Here is a 16,730-nt window from a genome sequence, read left to right as displayed (position 1 = left end):
TTTTTATATATGAGCCACTGGGCTATTCCCGTTCAGAGGCAGGCTGCTGTGATGTGTTACAAGTGCCATGTAACAACAATAACAATACTATAGTGGCTTCGATTTCAAACTCAAGAGTGCACCCTCACCAGCTGTTTGTTTCCCATTTGGAGAGAAATAATGTGAGGTTCTATATCGTGGAGCTCCGCCCCATAGGGGAGCTATGCTCCTAGTGGTTTACCCTCTGCCCTAAGGCAGACGCAGCCTGAAACAAAATTATGCACACACCTACAGCCAATAGGAGTACAGGTGTCCCTATATAAGGAACCCCGTTCCCTCAATCTGCCTCCCATTATCTTCAGCGACTGGACTAGAGTGAAGAAGCCTAGAAGACTCAAGAAGAATTTCGTCGTTGACTGCCAGCCGTCAACGTCTTCTAAATGAGCACGCCAAGTTATCCACCCCCAAAGGCCCTTTTCAGGGCCCTATGCCGCTGTACCGCCATGGCTACTTCGGACCCCCACGACCTATGTTTCGTGTGCTTGGGACCGCTGCATGCCAAGGAAGGTCTCGGCAACCCTCCTAATTGCGCCTCCTGCGCTCTCCTTCCTATGAAGGAGAGAAAGCAGCGCTGGACGTTTTTTAGAGAGGAGGTCCCTCTCGACGACGCAATGTCCGTGCTCGCCTCTGGATCAGAGGCATCAGCGGGCAGTGCTGAGTCAGAGGATGACGGGGAGAGCGCCGAGCCGGATGTCCCAATGGGGCAATCTGGAGCTCTGGCGCCAGCCTTTAAGACCCCCTTTCCTACGGAAAGCGTGAGGTCTGAGGGTTCCCTGTGCGGAGATGACATGAGCTCTGCCAGGTCAGAGGCTCTGTCCTTCGCGGCCGCCTCTCTGCGTTCGGACTTTCCCGGACTCATTGAGAGGGCGGCCACCCGACTGGAGATTGCGCTGCCCCCAGCTCCCCCTCCAATGGAGGTGGATTTGATGGAGGGCGGCCCCTACTCCGTGCCGAGAAGGGCGGCTGAGCCAATGGCTCCAGCCTTGCCCTCTCTGGGCAAATATGTCGAGGGCTCGTGGGGGGCACCTCTGGCGGCGCGTTCGCCGGCCAGAGTGTACACCCCATTCACCAGAGTGGCTGGATACGAGTGGGCAGCTAAGGGAATCCCTAGGCTCGAAGGCGCCATGACGGCGTACCTAGTGCCGGGTTCGAGTCCCTGGGCAGCCTCCAAGAAGGCCACCCTGCCAGCACAGAGGGACAGGTTCACAGCCCAATTGGCTGAGAAATCCTTCACGCTGGGAGCCCAGAGCGTTGCAGCGGCGAACAACATCGCCCTCCTCGCGGCCTCCCTGTCCCGTCTCACAACGGGCAGGTCAGAGTTGACCGGTGAGGAAGTGGAGGAGGCCTCCAGGATTTCTGGAGCCATACTCCACCTGACGCAAGCGGTGGCGATATGCGCGGGCAGGACCATGGCCACCTCGGTGGTTACTGAGCGGCACCTCTGGCTGTCCATGACGGCCATGAAGGAGACCGACAGGGCATCCTTGCTCAACGCCCCCGTCTCCAGCGAAGGGCTATTTGGCCTCGCTGTGAAGGACGCTACCGAACGCATCGCCAAACTGGACGAGGAGAGGAGGCACCTGGCGAAACATTTGCCACTGGCAATGAAGGCCAGCAGAGCCCCAACCAACCCGTCCACCTCCAACGCCCCCAACAAGTCAGCTGGGAGGCGAAGGGCCAGGCGACAGACGCACACCCAGAGCAGCGGGAGAGCGGGCTCGGCCCCTCCAGCAGCAACGGTGACAACGTCGGTCCCGCCGGAGAAGGAGGTCGTCCAGAGGCCAGCCTGGAAGCACCAGAAGGTGTCCCAGAAAAGGCGGCACCTCTGACGAGGCGAGGGGGAGAGAGCAGAAGACGGCCCGGCGCGTGACGCAGAGAGGCCTACTGTTCCCCCCCACCCCACTGTTCAGGGCGTGGAGGGCTGTTTTTATAAATATGTGAATAAAGAGATGATTCTCATTGACACTGTCAAAGAAGGACTTTTATTCCATAAGGTTAAGAACACTTCACGTTCTATGTCTCTCCCTCACCATCTTGAGTGTAGTTCAACCCACTTAGAGTGTGTAGCTGAGCGCGCTCAAGAGAGGAAAAGGGTAAAGGTAGCAAGGCACAGCCTTAGCTCACCTAATAAAGATCTCTTACTGCAGACTCCTAGGAGCTCTGCAGTAAAGGTCTCACATAGCAGGCAAATGCCTCTGTCCCAATGTGACATGAAGGCGCTGCCGTTAGCTGGGAATGACGCCTTGCTGCAGGCCAATGCCTCAGTCAACGCAGATCAGACCTGTGCGACGTTCACGGAGAGCGGGAATACCTCCAAGGTATGGACGCCTCCAAATTGTTCTGAACGTATCAATGCCCATGGCTATGAGCGCAGCTCGCCACACATTGAGTGTGTCGCTGAGCAGCCGCCTAAGACCAGTAAAGAAGCATTGTGGCGCCACCGTGTGGTGTCAGTCAGAGATCACACCTTTCAGGTTCTATTGAATTCTGTAAAGGATAGGTCTCATGTTAAGCGGCAGTCTCAGTCAGACAATGACATGATGACGCAATCGCTTTCCGGGCAGAGCGCTCTGTCTCAGGCCAGTACCTCAGACAGCGCAGTTCAGACCCGTGCTGCGTTCACGGAGGGCAAGATTACTGGAGTTACGGTCGTAACCAACGTATCAAAGCCCCCGACTCACCCAGAACGAGCTGATGTGTCCTCTCCCTTTCAAGGGGGGCCCACCTTGGGCTATTCCACCAACCCAGTGTTGGGGAATAGCGGCGGCAGGGGCCATAGAGGAATACAGGTCCTTCCTACTGGATGCACCACAGCTTCGTGCGCACCCGCTTTCCATGCATTGCTGGCAGTGGCGTCAAAGCTGTACCCTCTCACGCTGGCTAGAACAGACGTTAGAGAAGGGTTATGCCCTCCAATTCCGCCGAACCCCACCCCCGTTCAGGGGAGTGGTGGAAACGGTGATGAAAACGCCAGACAAAGTAGCCGCTCTGAAATCAGAGATTACGGAACTTTTGGCGAAGGAGGCGGTCACAGTAGTTCCCCGGGAGCAAAGGAACAAGGGGCTTTACTCGCCCTATTTCCTAGTGCCAAAAAAGACGGGGGGAGTGAGGCCGATTTTGGATTTACGCATTCTCAACGAGAGCATAACCAAACGGCCCTTCCGAATGCTGACGACAAAACGCCTACTGGAATGTGTTCAGAAGGGAGATTTTTGTACAAGCATAGACCTAAAGGACGCGTACTTTCATGTGCCGATACAATCGCGTCACAGAAAGTTTCTGCGGTTCGCCTTTCAAGGGGTGGCGTACGAGTTCACGAGGATGCCGTTTGGGTACGCCCTGGCACCTCGGACGTTTTCCAAATGTGTGGAGGCGGCATTGGAACCGCTGCGTCGTCAAGGGATAAGGCTATTAGCCTACCTAGACGACCTGTTGATTCTCGCCCCGTCAGCAGAGCTGGCGTTCACACACACGACACAGACAGTGATGCATCTCACGCGTCTGGGGTTTGCTGTGAATTGGAAAAAGAGCGCACCTTGGCCCAGTCATCAGATTGTCTACTTGGGACTACAGTTAGACACTGTTATGATGAGGGCGCGAATTTCGGACCCTCGAAGGGCAGCATTGTTGCTAGCCCTGAGGAAGTGTCGTCCGAATCACACAGTAACGGCGCTATCGATCATGTCACTTTTGGGTCTCATGTCGGCAGCCCACTCTGTGGTCCCGCTAGGGCTTCTGCACATGCGCAAAGCACAGCGGTGGTTCGCCCAACTAAGACTAGACCCAGTGCGTCAACGTCATCGGTTGGTGGTGGTTCCTCTCTCGCTAAGAGCAGACTTGGACTATTGGCGGAACCCGTGCGTTCTCACGCACGGAGTCCCGATGGGCAAGGTGTCATCCTACATTCCAGTGTTTACAGATGCCTCTCTGACTGGATGGGGAGGGACATGTCAGTCTCAAGCGATAGGAGGTGCATGGCCTCAATCAGGTCGTCACATCAACCTCCTAGAGTTGGAAACGGTGAGACTGGTCTTGACCCACTTCGCGTCTACCCTTCGGGGTCGCGATGTGCTGGTCTGGTCAGACAACCGAACCACAGTGGCTCACATAAACCGCCAGGGAGGGGTCAGGTCTCCTGCCCTTCATCGGGCGGCAGTGGAATTGTGGCTGTGGGCTCACAAGCACCTTCGCTCGTTGAGAGCAGCACACATTCCGGGCTACTTGAACGTAGGGGCAGACATCATGTCAAGAGGGGGTCCTCGAGACGACGAGTGGTGTCTGCACCCGGACATTGTTCTACAGATTTGGGAACAATTCGGGAGAGCCGAGGTGGACCTGTTCGCGTCACGTGTGAACGCGCAGTGTCCCCTATGGTTCTCTCTGAGGAACCAGGACGAACCGCCATTGGGAAGAGACGCATTTGCGCACTACCCGTGGCCGAGAGTTCTCCTGTATGCATTCCCTCCGCTGTCTTGCATTCTCCCACTGCTAGCCAGGGTGAGGTCAGAGGGGCTGTCAGTGATACTGATAGCGCCCGATCGCCCGGGGGCTCCGTGGTTTGCAGAGATGAGTCAGATGTTGATTGCGCCACCCTGGCCAATTCCACATCGACGAGACGCGTTGATTCAGGCGGGAGGCTCGATAGGGCAAGGGCCCATAATCGGCCAACCACTGAAGGCTTGGTTCCTGAATGGGACAGGTTAAAGCGCCGTGGGTTGTCTGATGCAGTGATCAGAACAATACAGGGCGCAAGAGCCGGTTCCACTTGCAGGTTGTATACCAGCAGATGGAATGTTTTCTCACGATGGTGTGATACACAGGACGTGGACCCCATGAGCTGTCAGGTAGAGAGTGTGCTCTCATTCCTACAGTCTATGTTTGATAAGCAGAAATCGCCCTCCACTATTCGAGTGTTTGCAGCGGCAATTTCAGCTGGTCATGAAGGGTTTAACGGGAAAAGTGTGTTCACTCACCCGTTAGTGAGACGTTTCCTATTGGGAACGCGACGGCTTAGGCCAAGGCCTAGAGCTACGCTGCCCAAGTGGGATTTGGCATTGGTTCTCGAAGCGCTATGTAAGTCGCCGTTCGAGCCATTGAATCAAATACCCCTCAAGATGCTGTCTATCAAGACGGCGCTGTTGCTCGCCTTGACTACTGCTAAACGAGTCAGCGATTTGTGTGCACTGTCGACGAGACCCGACTGCCTAGCCATTAATGGCGATCTGAGCAGAGCGGTGTTACGTCCTAACCCGGCATTTGTGCCGAAGGTTATTAACAGTGCATATAGATCGCAGATCGTGGAATTGTGGGCTTTTCATCCCCCTCCTCACGGGGAGAGGAGTGAGGAAAAGCTTCACTGTCTGTGCCCAGTACGCGCTTTGGCGTGTTACGTTAGGCGCACAGAGGCGGTTAGGTCATCACCTCAGCTGTTTGTGTGTCACGGTGCGGCTGCATTGGGTAGACCACTTTCAAAACAGCGTTTGTCTCATTGGCTTTGTGAAGGCATTGAGACGGCGTACGAGGCGGCGGGGCAACAACCGCCTCAGGGTATTAGAGCGCACTCCACTCGTGGAGTAGCAGCTTCTACTGCTCTTTTCAGAGGAACAGAGGTAGAGGATATTTGTAGAGCAGCGTCATGGTCGACACCGTCTCCTTTTATCCGTTTCTATCTGTTGGATATGTCTTCTAACTCTTTGGCTCGGTCGGTACTCAGCGTGGCTGAAGGGAGATCTTGAGCAGAACAGAGAAAGAAAGCAGGATTGTGAATAAGTTCATAAGTCCACTTTTATTAGAAGTAACATATTATGGACATGTTTTCTAACTCTTTTGTTCGATCGAATTTCAGCAGAGCTGAAAGGCGTTCTTGAGCTAGAAAGAGAGGACAGAGCAGGACCTTGGACAGGTTCCAATCAGGTCCGCTCTGGTTAGGAAGACTTATGTCAGGAATAAGCCTTTTAAACTCCAATCTCGATTGCACTCAGCACAGCTGAAGGAGAATCTTGAGGTAGAGGAGGGAGAAGCAGGATGATAGACTGATCTCTATCAGGTCCGCTTTGGATGAAGAGCATATTCTGTGGCATGTCTCCTGGCTGACAGTATCAGCATATAGAAACATGTACTGAGTGGACAGAATGTGAGGTCATCTATCTGAGGTTCAGTTTAGTATGACTGGTATATTTTGTTCCATAGAATATTGAGGCACGGCTATCTGCTAGTCAGATTAGCACGGCGTCTATTCTATTGATCTGCCCAACAGCCATTGACATTGTCATTGAGCTAGATGGGGCGGGTCTATAACCGATGACGCGGTATATTGTGACGCCTTGATGGGTTTTTAGTCGCAGTACTGCGGGAATTGGTTGCAGCCATTGCTGGGCTTGACCTTTGCATTTTTTAATGGGAAGTGTTAGGCTCGGCAGGGAGTACATTTTGGAGCGTTTCGCTCCGCCTTAAACCACTAGGAGCATAGCTCCCCTATGGGGCGGAGCTCCACGATATAGAACGACTAGTTACCGGAGTGTAACTCCAGTTCTATGAGTGGAGCGGAGCCCCATAGGACTTAAGGCCCTACCGACCCTCTCTAGTCTCGCTGAAGATAATATCTCGGGAGGCAGATTGAGGGAACGGGGTTCCTTATATAGGGACACCTGTACTCCTATTGGCTGTAGGTGTGTGCATAATTTTGTTTCAGGCTGCGTCTGCCTTAGGGCAGAGGGTAAACCACTAGGAGCATAGCTCCCCTATGGGGCTCCGCTCCACTCATAGAACTGGAGTTACACTCCGGTAACTAGTCGATTTCATTTCGGACATTTTTGCGCTCATGCGAAATGACACAAAGTCGGAGGGAAACAAAGTAGCCTCTCACTCGCTGCCTGTGGGTGGGAACCGGCTTAGAGCTGTCTGTCCGTCCGTCTGTCCCTCGCTCCAATTGGATAAGGCCACACCGGCCCGGTGGCCAATCGTTGCCTCTTGTGGCGAGGTATATGTACGGCTCTCGAAGTGGCGAGCGGCTCATTCAGACTTTCTGTGACTTTCTCAAGCTACCAATATGAGCGGAAGAGGCAAAACCGGAGGCAAGGCCAGGGCGAAGGCAAAGACCCGTTCATCCCGTGCTGGTCTCCAGTTCCCTGTGGGCCGTGTGCACAGGCTGCTGCGCAAAGGCAACTACGCCGAGCGTGTGGGCGCTGGCGCACCAGTCTACCTGGCCGCCGTGCTCGAGTACCTGACTGCTGAGATCCTGGAGTTGGCCGGCAACGCTGCCCGTGACAACAAGAAGACTCGTATCATCCCCCGTCACCTGCAGCTGGCCGTCCGTAACGACGAGGAGCTGAACAAACTGCTCGGCGGTGTGACCATCGCTCAGGGTGGTGTGTTGCCCAACATCCAGGCAGTGCTACTCCCCAAGAAGACCGAGAAGGCAGTCAAAGCCAAGTAAATTCGCTACTGCGACTTCAACTTGACTACTCAACCCCCAAAGGCTCTTTTAAGAGCCAACCACCTAGCTCTCCAAAAGCGCAAAGTACCTTTCTATGACCGCAATACATTGAGTGGGTGTATACACAACTATTTCGACATTCTGTGCCCACATGAGGCCTTGCATGAACAACTACACCTACTAGGCCTCGTTTGCCATAGCAGGCTAGCATTAGATTACACGTGCCTATAAGATGTCACTCTTGACTTTGGCGACTATTATTGCGCGTAAAGGACCGGCGGCGTCCTATTGCGCGCGCACCGGGAGTTTGAATTTTGGAGAGGCCGGGCCTCGCGTCCAATGGCCAACGGAGGAGGCCTGCGCAACGGGCCAATCGGGGTGGTGGGGAGATGGTGTCCAATCAGCAGGCGCCACTGCCGGCTTTATAAACTTCACATAGGCATTTCGAGGCTATACTCCCAGCGCCATGGCCAGAACCAAGCAAACCGCTCGCAAATCCACCGGTGGCAAAGCCCCCAGGAAGCAGCTCGCCACTAAGGCTGCTCGCAAGAGTGCCCCGGCCACCGGCGGTGTGAAGAAGCCTCACCGTTACAGGCCCGGCACCGTGGCTCTGAGAGAGATCCGTCGTTACCAGAAGTCCACTGAGCTACTCATCCGCAAGCTGCCCTTCCAGCGCCTGGTGCGAGAAATCGCCCAGGACTTCAAGACCGACCTGCGCTTCCAGAGCTCCGCCGTGATGGCCCTGCAGGAGGCTAGCGAGGCTTACCTGGTCGGCCTGTTCGAGGACACCAACCTGTGCGCCATCCACGCCAAGCGGGTGACCATCATGCCCAAGGACATCCAGCTGGCCCGCCGTATTCGCGGAGAGCGCGCATAAATGAGGATGACCTGAACTCGAAAATCCCCCAAAGGCTCTTTTAAGAGCCACCTCCATATTTCCATCAAAAAGGCACAATTGTTCCATGTATACACGCACCTCTACATTAGCCACCATGTATGTTGTTCACTAACACGTCTAAAAGCTACGTATTGCACCTTTTAGTTGCCTGAAGTCTAGCTTCAATGTTTGTTTGTGTGTATATACACAACCATCTGGCATCATCCACTTCCTTTGAACTATAGTAGCACAGTAAAATGCTTTACAAAGGAGGGGAAAAAGAAACGAGTGATAATATAGGCCGAATAGTAACAAGAATTGTGTTCAGATGAATAATTGACACTATTAGTTGTGTGTAATAATAGCCTTGCATGCAGTCCAGAAAAAACATTGCATGCCAACTTACTTTGAAAGTCCCATGTTGCAGTGCTGCTGAGAGACTCATGCAGAGGCCAAAACTTTACAGTGGAGCACGGAGGCCATCTTGTGGTTAAATGTGGGTACTGCACATCATGGTGATTCCCTTTCGGCCAGCGTTTCCCAAACGCGGTCCTGGGGTCCCCAAGGGGTGCGCGTTTTGCGTTTTGCCCTAGCACTCCACAGCTGATTCTAATACTCCAGCTTCATGATGATGAGTTGATTATTTGAAGCAGCTGTGTAGTGCTAGGGCAAAAACTCCCAAAACGTGCCCCGAGTTTGGGAAACCCTGCTTTAGGCTAATACTAGCCTATTAGGATGACTTGGTTCGATCGCTTTAATGGCAACTGCTGAACTCTGGTTTTCACTAATTACTTGTCCCAGGTCACCATTATGAATCCAATAGCAAAACAAATGTTTCAACATTGCTCAATAGTGAAAAAAGGGCAGGAAACGATGGGTTCTCAACAATATTTCACCAACAACCAATCACTATTCAAGCATAGACATTAGGATCATCCACAAATATTCCTAAATCATACTACAAAAGGGTTGTAACGAAATGGATTTGTCTGTTCAATGCAAGTTCAACGTCAAAGAAAAAGTGCATCACCACAACAAACGTGTCTTTAGATACACTGTAAAAAAATGACTTTGTGGAATGTACTCAAGCTATTACAGTCAACAAAAGCACACGTCATATTATTGAGTAGATCTTTTAGCTTGTTTTTATGCGTAGATAAGCTTGAGTAAGTTGTTTAGATGTGGTCCAATACATAGAGTAAAGATGATAGAGGTAAAAAATGATTATATTATGTTGATAAGCTGTAGACCACACTATTTACCAAGAGAGTTTTCATCTATATTTTTCATAGCTGTCTATTTACCACCACAAACCAATGCTGGCATTAAGATTGCACTGAATGAGTTGTACAAGGCCATTAATCAACAGGAAAACGCTCATCCAGATGCAGCGCTCCTAGTAGCCGGGGACTTTAATGCAGGGAAACTTAAATCTGTTCTACCTCATTTCTACCAGCATGTTAAATGTGCAACCAGAGGGGAAAAAACTCTAGACCACCTTTACTCCACACACAAAGACGCATACAAAGCTCTCCCTCGCCCTCCATTTGGCAAATCTGACCATAACACTATCCTCCTGATTCCTGCTTATAAGCAAAAACTGAAGCAGGAAGCACCAGTGATTCGGCTAATAAAAAAGTGGTCAGATGACGCAGATGCTAAGCTACAGGACTGTTTTGCTAGCACAGACTGGAACATGTTCCGGGATTCTTCAGACAGCATTGAGGAGTACACCACATCAGTCACTGGCTTCATCAATAAGTGCATCGATGATGTCGTCCCCACAGTGACCGTACGTACATACCCCAACCAGAAGCCATGGATTACAGGAAACATCCGCACTGAGCTAAAGGGTAGAGCTGCCGCTTTCAAGGAACGGGACTCTAACCCGGACGCTTATAAGAAATCCCGCTATGACCTCCGACGAACCATCAAACAGGCAAAGAGTCAATACAGGTCTAAGATTGAATCATACTACACTGGCTCTGACGCTCGTCGGATGTGGCAGGGCTTGAAAACTATTACAGACTACAAAGGGAAGCACAGCCGCGAGCTGCCCAGTGACACAAGCCTACCAGACGAGCTAAACCAATTCTATGCTCGCTTCGAGGCAAGCAACACTGAAGCATGCATGAGAGCACCAGCTGTTCCGGACGACTATGTGATCACGCTCTCCGTAGCCGATGTGAGTAAGACTTTTAAGCAGGTCAACATTCACAAGGCCGCAGGGCCAGACGGATTACCAGGACGTGTACTCCGAGCATGTGCTGACCAACTGGCAAGTGTCTTCACTGACATTTTCAACATGTCCCTGACTGAGTCTGTAATACCAACATGTTTCAAGCAGACCACCATAGTCCCCGTGCCCAAGAACTCTAAGATAACCTGCCTAAATGACTACCGACCCGTAGCACTGACGTCTGTAGCCATGAAGTGCTTTGAAAGACTGGTCATGGCTCACATCAACAGCATAATCCCAGAAACCCTAGACCCACTCCAATTTGCATACCGCCCCAACAGATCCACAGATGATGCAATCTCTATCGCACTCCACACTGCCCTTTCCCACCTGGACAAGAGGAACACCTACGTGAGAATGCTATTCATTGACTACAGCTCAGCATTCAACACCATAGTGCCCTCTAAGCTCATCACTAAGCTAAGGATCCTGGGACTAATCACCTCCCTCTGCAACTGGATCCTGGACTTCCTGACGGGCCGCCCCCAGGTGGTAAGGGTAGGTAACAACACATCTGCCACACTGATCCTCAACACGGGGGCCCCTCAGGGGTGCGTGCTCAGTCCCCTCCTGTACTCTCTGTTCACCCATGACTGCATGGCCAGGCACGACTCCAACACCATCATTAAGTTTGCCGACGACACAACAGTGGTAGGCCTGATCACCGACAACGATGAGACAGCCTATAGGGAGGAGGTCAGAGATCTGGCCGTGTGGTGCCAGGACAACAACCTCTCCCTCAACGTGACCAAGACAAAGGAGATGATTGTGGACTACAGGAAAAAAAAGAGGACTGAGCACGCCCCCATTCTCATCGACGGGGCTGTAGTGGAACAGGTTGAGAGCTTCAAGTTCCTTGGTGTCCACATCACCAACGAACTATCATGGTCCAAACACACCAAGACAGTCGTGAAGAGGGCACGACAAAGCCTATTCCCCCTCAGGAGACTAAAAAGATTTGGCATGGGTCCTCAGATCCTCAAAAAATTCTACAGCTGCACCATCGAGAGCATCCTGACTGGTTGCATCACCGCCTGGTATGGCAACTGCTTGGCCTCTGACCGCAAGGCACTACAGAGGGTAGTGCGTACGGCCCAGTACATCACTGGGGCAAAGCTCCCTGCCATCCAGGACCTCTATACCAGGCGGTGTCAGAGGAAGGCCCTCAAAATTGTCAAAGACTCCAGCCACCCTAGTCATAGACTGTTCTCTCTGCTACCGCACAGCAAGCGGTACCGGAGTGCCAAGTCTAGGTCCAAAAGACTTCTCAACAGCTTCTACCCCCAAGCCATAAGACTCCTGAACAGCTAATCATGGCTACCCGGACTATTTGCACTGCCCCCCCCACCCCATCCTTTTTACGCTGCTGCTACTCTGTTAAGTATTTATGCATAGTCACTTTAACTCTACCCACATGTACATATTACCTCAACTACCTCAACTAGCCGGTGCCCCCGCACATTGACTATGCAACGGTACCCCCCTGTATATATAGCCTCCCTACTGTCACTTTATTTTACTGTATATATAGCCTCCCTACTGTCACTTTATTTTACTTCTGCTCTTTTTTTCTCAACACTTTTTTGTTGTTGTTTTATTCTTACTTTTTTGTTTAAAATAAATGCACTGTTGGTTAAGGGCTGTAAGTAAGCATTTCACTGTAATGTCTGCACCTGTTGTATTCGGCGCATGTGACCAATAAAATTTGATTTGATTTGATTTGATTTGATTTGATTCAACTCAAATAGACATTGTGTTATTTTACCTGAATGATTCATCCTATAATGTATTTAGACCAAGTCAGAAAAATGTTCACATTTTTACTTTGGATTCACTCAATCAGATCCCTTAAGAGAAAAGGTATCCGGACACCGGGAATCCATTTATTTAAACATCAACGGTTTGCAAAACATCTGTTATTATGAGATGAGAAATTACGGATTCGCAATCAACACTGCAGGTAAATCCTGATTGCTGCAGGTAGGCAAAACCGTAGAAATAGGAACTACAACACTAACTAGTATAGGATCTCTGTGGGCAGACCCATTACTTACGAGAGATACAATGGAGCTTCAACCCCAAGGCAAGAAAAGTATTCATTGGTTCCACTTCTTTCCCTTCTAAATGCGTTTGCCTAAGGACAGGCTGTATGCACATATCTAAATGGCATTAAAAAATCAGTATTTTTTTTGCCACTCAGAACACAGACATTTACCTTAAGGGGAGTTACCCTCATTTTAGACTTCCCAAGCATACATTTTCATGACAGCGTTCCTAATCTGCAGTAGGCAAAGCAGTTGAAAATCGGTAGGTTAACACCAAACCGTGAGGTGATTATGAATTCAGAGCAGTCGGATTAAGTCATAGTCAAATACATTTGAACAAATGAACAACAATATCACACGGAAAGTGATGTGAGCATTGCATTGTGGAAAGCAATGACATTACCAGAACACGTATTGCAACGCGAGGCATGTATTTCTAGATTAAACACTGATTCAGTGTGATGAACAAGTACATGTATGATTTGGTGTGCTCTACTTGAACACGCGCTTAGAGTTTTGAAACCACTGCCTATATGATGAGCGGTCGTTGTTTGTTTTATTACCACATACTTATGGAAATTGCACCGGTTGAGAGATGATGGCTCTCTTGTGCCTACGGTGAAGGGTACTTCTGATCCAGCAGGTGGTGCTAAGATCCCTCCCTATATGACTTGAATGATGAGTTGATTTATTCCTTATAGCTCCTAATGATTTTAAGGCCAGTGTTGGCAAACATTACTTGTGCTCCAGCAGGTGGCCATGAAATCCCTCCCTATATGACTTGACTGACCAGTTAGTTGATGGACTCCTTATAGCTCCTAATGATTTTAAGGCCAGTGTTGGCAAACATTACTTCTGCTCCAGCAGGTGGCCATGAAATCCCCCCCTATATGACTTGACTGACCAGGTAGTTGATGGACTCCTTATAGCTCTTAATGATCTCAAGCAGAGTGTTGGCCACATGACCTCTGGTCCAGCAGGTGGCGGTGAAAATAGTCCCTATAGGAGTTGACTCATTTCTTTGAGGTCCTAAATGAAGCATAGGGCGTCAACAGTGCATCTCGGCCTAACCCTGTTCCGGGCCCATTTCTTCACTCGATGCTTCCGGTGTTCTTCATCTCCTCTTCAATAGTCCTTCTCCACGTCTTCCTTCCCGCCTTGCCCTGTGCGTTCCACTGAAGTGTCTGTGTTTTTATGTCGTTAGGAGTTTTGCTCACTGCGTGTCCCCCTTCCATTTCCACTTTCTGTCCCAGTTGGGTAGCTATCCATTATACTGTAGCCTACTTACTACCAATGTCACTGTAGTCAAAGGTGATTTTCGATTATTATGTATGAGTATTATTATATATTGTTATATTATGATGTTCAAGCCTATAGGCTGTGGTAACAGGCCCTCTGTGATTTGTTGTTGTACTGTACATGTCAAGTATCTGCACTCTAGCCTAATTAGCCTAACCTGCTAGGGAAAAGTCACTTCCGGTCGTAGCTGTATCCCACCTAGTCAAAACCTTGTTAGTCCTTATCCTAAAAGGCACCCTCTGTTCCTCGATATACTCCACCGAGGGCTGGCAGCCAGTAAGTACAGGTAAGTGACAATTATCCGTGACGCAGTCACCTACACCGAGCACGCCAAGAGGAAGACCGTTACCGCCATGGACGTGGTCTACGCTCTGAAACGTCAGGGACGCACCCTGTACGGTTTCGGCGGTTAAACCCACTCTCTTCGGAACCTCAACACCCCGACTCGAACCCAAAGGCTCTTTTAAGAGCCACCCACATCCGCTTCAAATGGGCCCATTCCATATAGTGTTATATATATATATATATATATATATATAAAAAATTGTATGCTATTTAGTAAGAAAGTATGAGCCACTTCGAGTGGACAGGGAGTATTAATTAGAGGATTCTAATGTCCCGTCCAGTTTTAGTGCACAGAGGGAGGCCTATATCTGACAGTGGCAAAGTGTAAGAACGTTATTATTTTGGGTCAAGCAATAGTGGAATTTGGACAACATAAAGCCACCACGAGTCGGTAGACGTGGCTCGAAAAGAGGGGGACAGCGCGCACACACACACACAGTCCAAAATGGGAGCCCTATGTCTGACGGTGCCAAAGTGGGCAATTCTATCACCAGCATTATTTGGCACAACAATCGTGCCATTTGGACACCTATTAAAGCCCCCCTTTTGAAACACACAATTCCCCATCGGTCACAGAGCATAGGCTATAGAGAGGAGGGAGGGAGGGAGGGAGCAGGGGAGTGTCTACGGCCGCTGACTTTGCTTAGCTTCCTCTTCATAAGACGGGTAAGCGCCCTTCACCCCCTCATTCGTTTCTGAGAAGCAACGAGACATCATCATGCCCGAGCCAGCAAAGTCAGCGCCCAAGAAGGGCTCCAAGAAAGCCGTCACCAAGACCGCAGGGAAGGGCGGCAAGAAGCGCAGAAAGTCCAGGAAGGAGAGTTACGCCATCTACGTGTACAAAGTCCTGAAGCAGGTCCACCCCGACACCGGCATCTCCTCCAAGGCCATGGGAATCATGAACTCCTTCGTGAACGACATCTTCGAGCGTATCGCCGGAGAGTCCTCTCGCCTGGCCCACTACAACAAGCGTTCTACCATCACCTCCAGGGAGATCCAGACCGCAGTGCGCCTGCTGCTCCCCGGTGAACTTGCCAAACACGCCGTGTCCGAGGGCACCAAGGCCGTAACCAAGTACACCAGCTCCAAGTAAACAGCGCATTTGGACTGCTCTACTAACCCAAAGGCTCTTTTAAGAGCCACCCACTCTGTCAGTAAAAAAAGCAATTCCATCGCCACCGAATGAATGCGTAGGTAGGCTGCGTTACATTGTACGACCGCGGTTACATTGTATCATTGTTTAATGGGCGGCGCGCGCCGGCTCGGAGAGCGGCTACATTGTATCATTTCCCCTGCCCGTTCCAGCGTAGGGGTTTAGCGCGCCTTTTTTGGTGTCTTTGCGCGCTGAATAGTAACCCATGTTTGTCGGGCTCCATTCCAGGTGAAGGCAATGTAAAATGGCACCATTTGACAAAGGGTGTAAATAAATGAATCAAAAAGGCAGTCTGTTGGGTTTGATTGGAAAGAAATGCCTTTTGTCGTCTAATGAGCGGATAGTCATTTTGAGTTGACTTCCTGAATCGGTAGGACACGGATGGAGTGAATGGATGCTCCATCATTGGACTATACCCTAATGATGAGAATGATAATGGCAAGAATAAAAAGGTGGTGAACAATATGAATGAATGTATATAATTATATATATATATATATATGAACGTAGCCCTTTTGGCCTACAGGTCATTTCCGGTCAAGGTCGCATCATCCATATAGTCCCCTGTAGCTCAGTTGGTAGAGCACAGCGCTTGCAACGCCAGGGTTGCGGGTTCGTTTCCCACGGGGGGCCAGTATGAAAATGTACGCACTCACTTAACTGTAAGTGGCTCTGGATAAGAGCGTCTGCTACATGACTCAAAATGTCCATGTGAAGTGTAGTACATTTGAGTCACGTAGTGTATTTTCCTTCCTACTACACTCACGAGGCAACAGGATAAAAGGCAGTGGCTTCCACGTGACAAAGTGGGGATATGAATGTGTCTGTAGGCCAAGTCACAGTATAACACAGAGAAGGAGTGAGTGTGATAGTCGTTGTAGCAGTAGTGGATTCCAATGACTACCTTGGGGATAGCCTATACAACAGGGAAAAGAAAAGAGGCCGCAATCAGCCTTCTGACCCACATGCACCTGCTGGGATTCTTCTCACAGTCCAACCACATATGCAGCCCTTGTCCCACTTGGAGAGAGAGAGGGAGAGAGAGAGAGACAGAGAGAGAATGAGAGATAGAGAGAGCGAGAGAGAGAGAGACTGAGAGTGAGAGAGAGAGTGAGTGAGTGACTGAAGGAGTGAATGAGTGAGTGAGTGAGTGTGATAGTCGTTGGAGCAGTAGTGGATTCCAATGACTACCTTGGGGATAGCCTATACAACAGGGAAAAGAAAAGAGGCCGCAATCAGCCTTCTGACCCACATGCACCTGCTGGGATTCTTCTCCCAGTCCAACCACATATGCAGCC

At 50.4% G+C, this 16,730-nt stretch overlaps 1 protein-coding gene across 1 annotated transcript; it reads left to right on the top strand.

The window, feature by feature from the left end:
- Positions 1-2,249: 2,249 nt before the first annotated feature.
- Positions 2,250-15,372, top strand: LOC311124154 (histone H2B-like; the record flags this gene model as incomplete). Its single annotated transcript, XM_084198355.1, has 2 exons — positions 2,250-2,322; positions 15,062-15,372. 2 exons carry the CDS (start codon positions 2,250-2,252, stop codon positions 15,370-15,372), a joined length of 384 nt encoding a protein of 127 aa, XP_084054481.1.
- Between the last annotated feature and the right edge of the window lie 1,358 nt (positions 15,373-16,730).

Source organism: Coregonus lavaretus (assembly GCF_964263955.1).
Source record: "Coregonus lavaretus genome assembly, contig: HAP1_SCAFFOLD_528, whole genome shotgun sequence".
Taxonomy (NCBI): domain Eukaryota; kingdom Metazoa; phylum Chordata; class Actinopteri; order Salmoniformes; family Salmonidae; genus Coregonus; species Coregonus lavaretus.
Note: the sequence above shows the minus strand (reverse complement) of the source record. Positions and strands in the feature narration are given on the sequence as shown.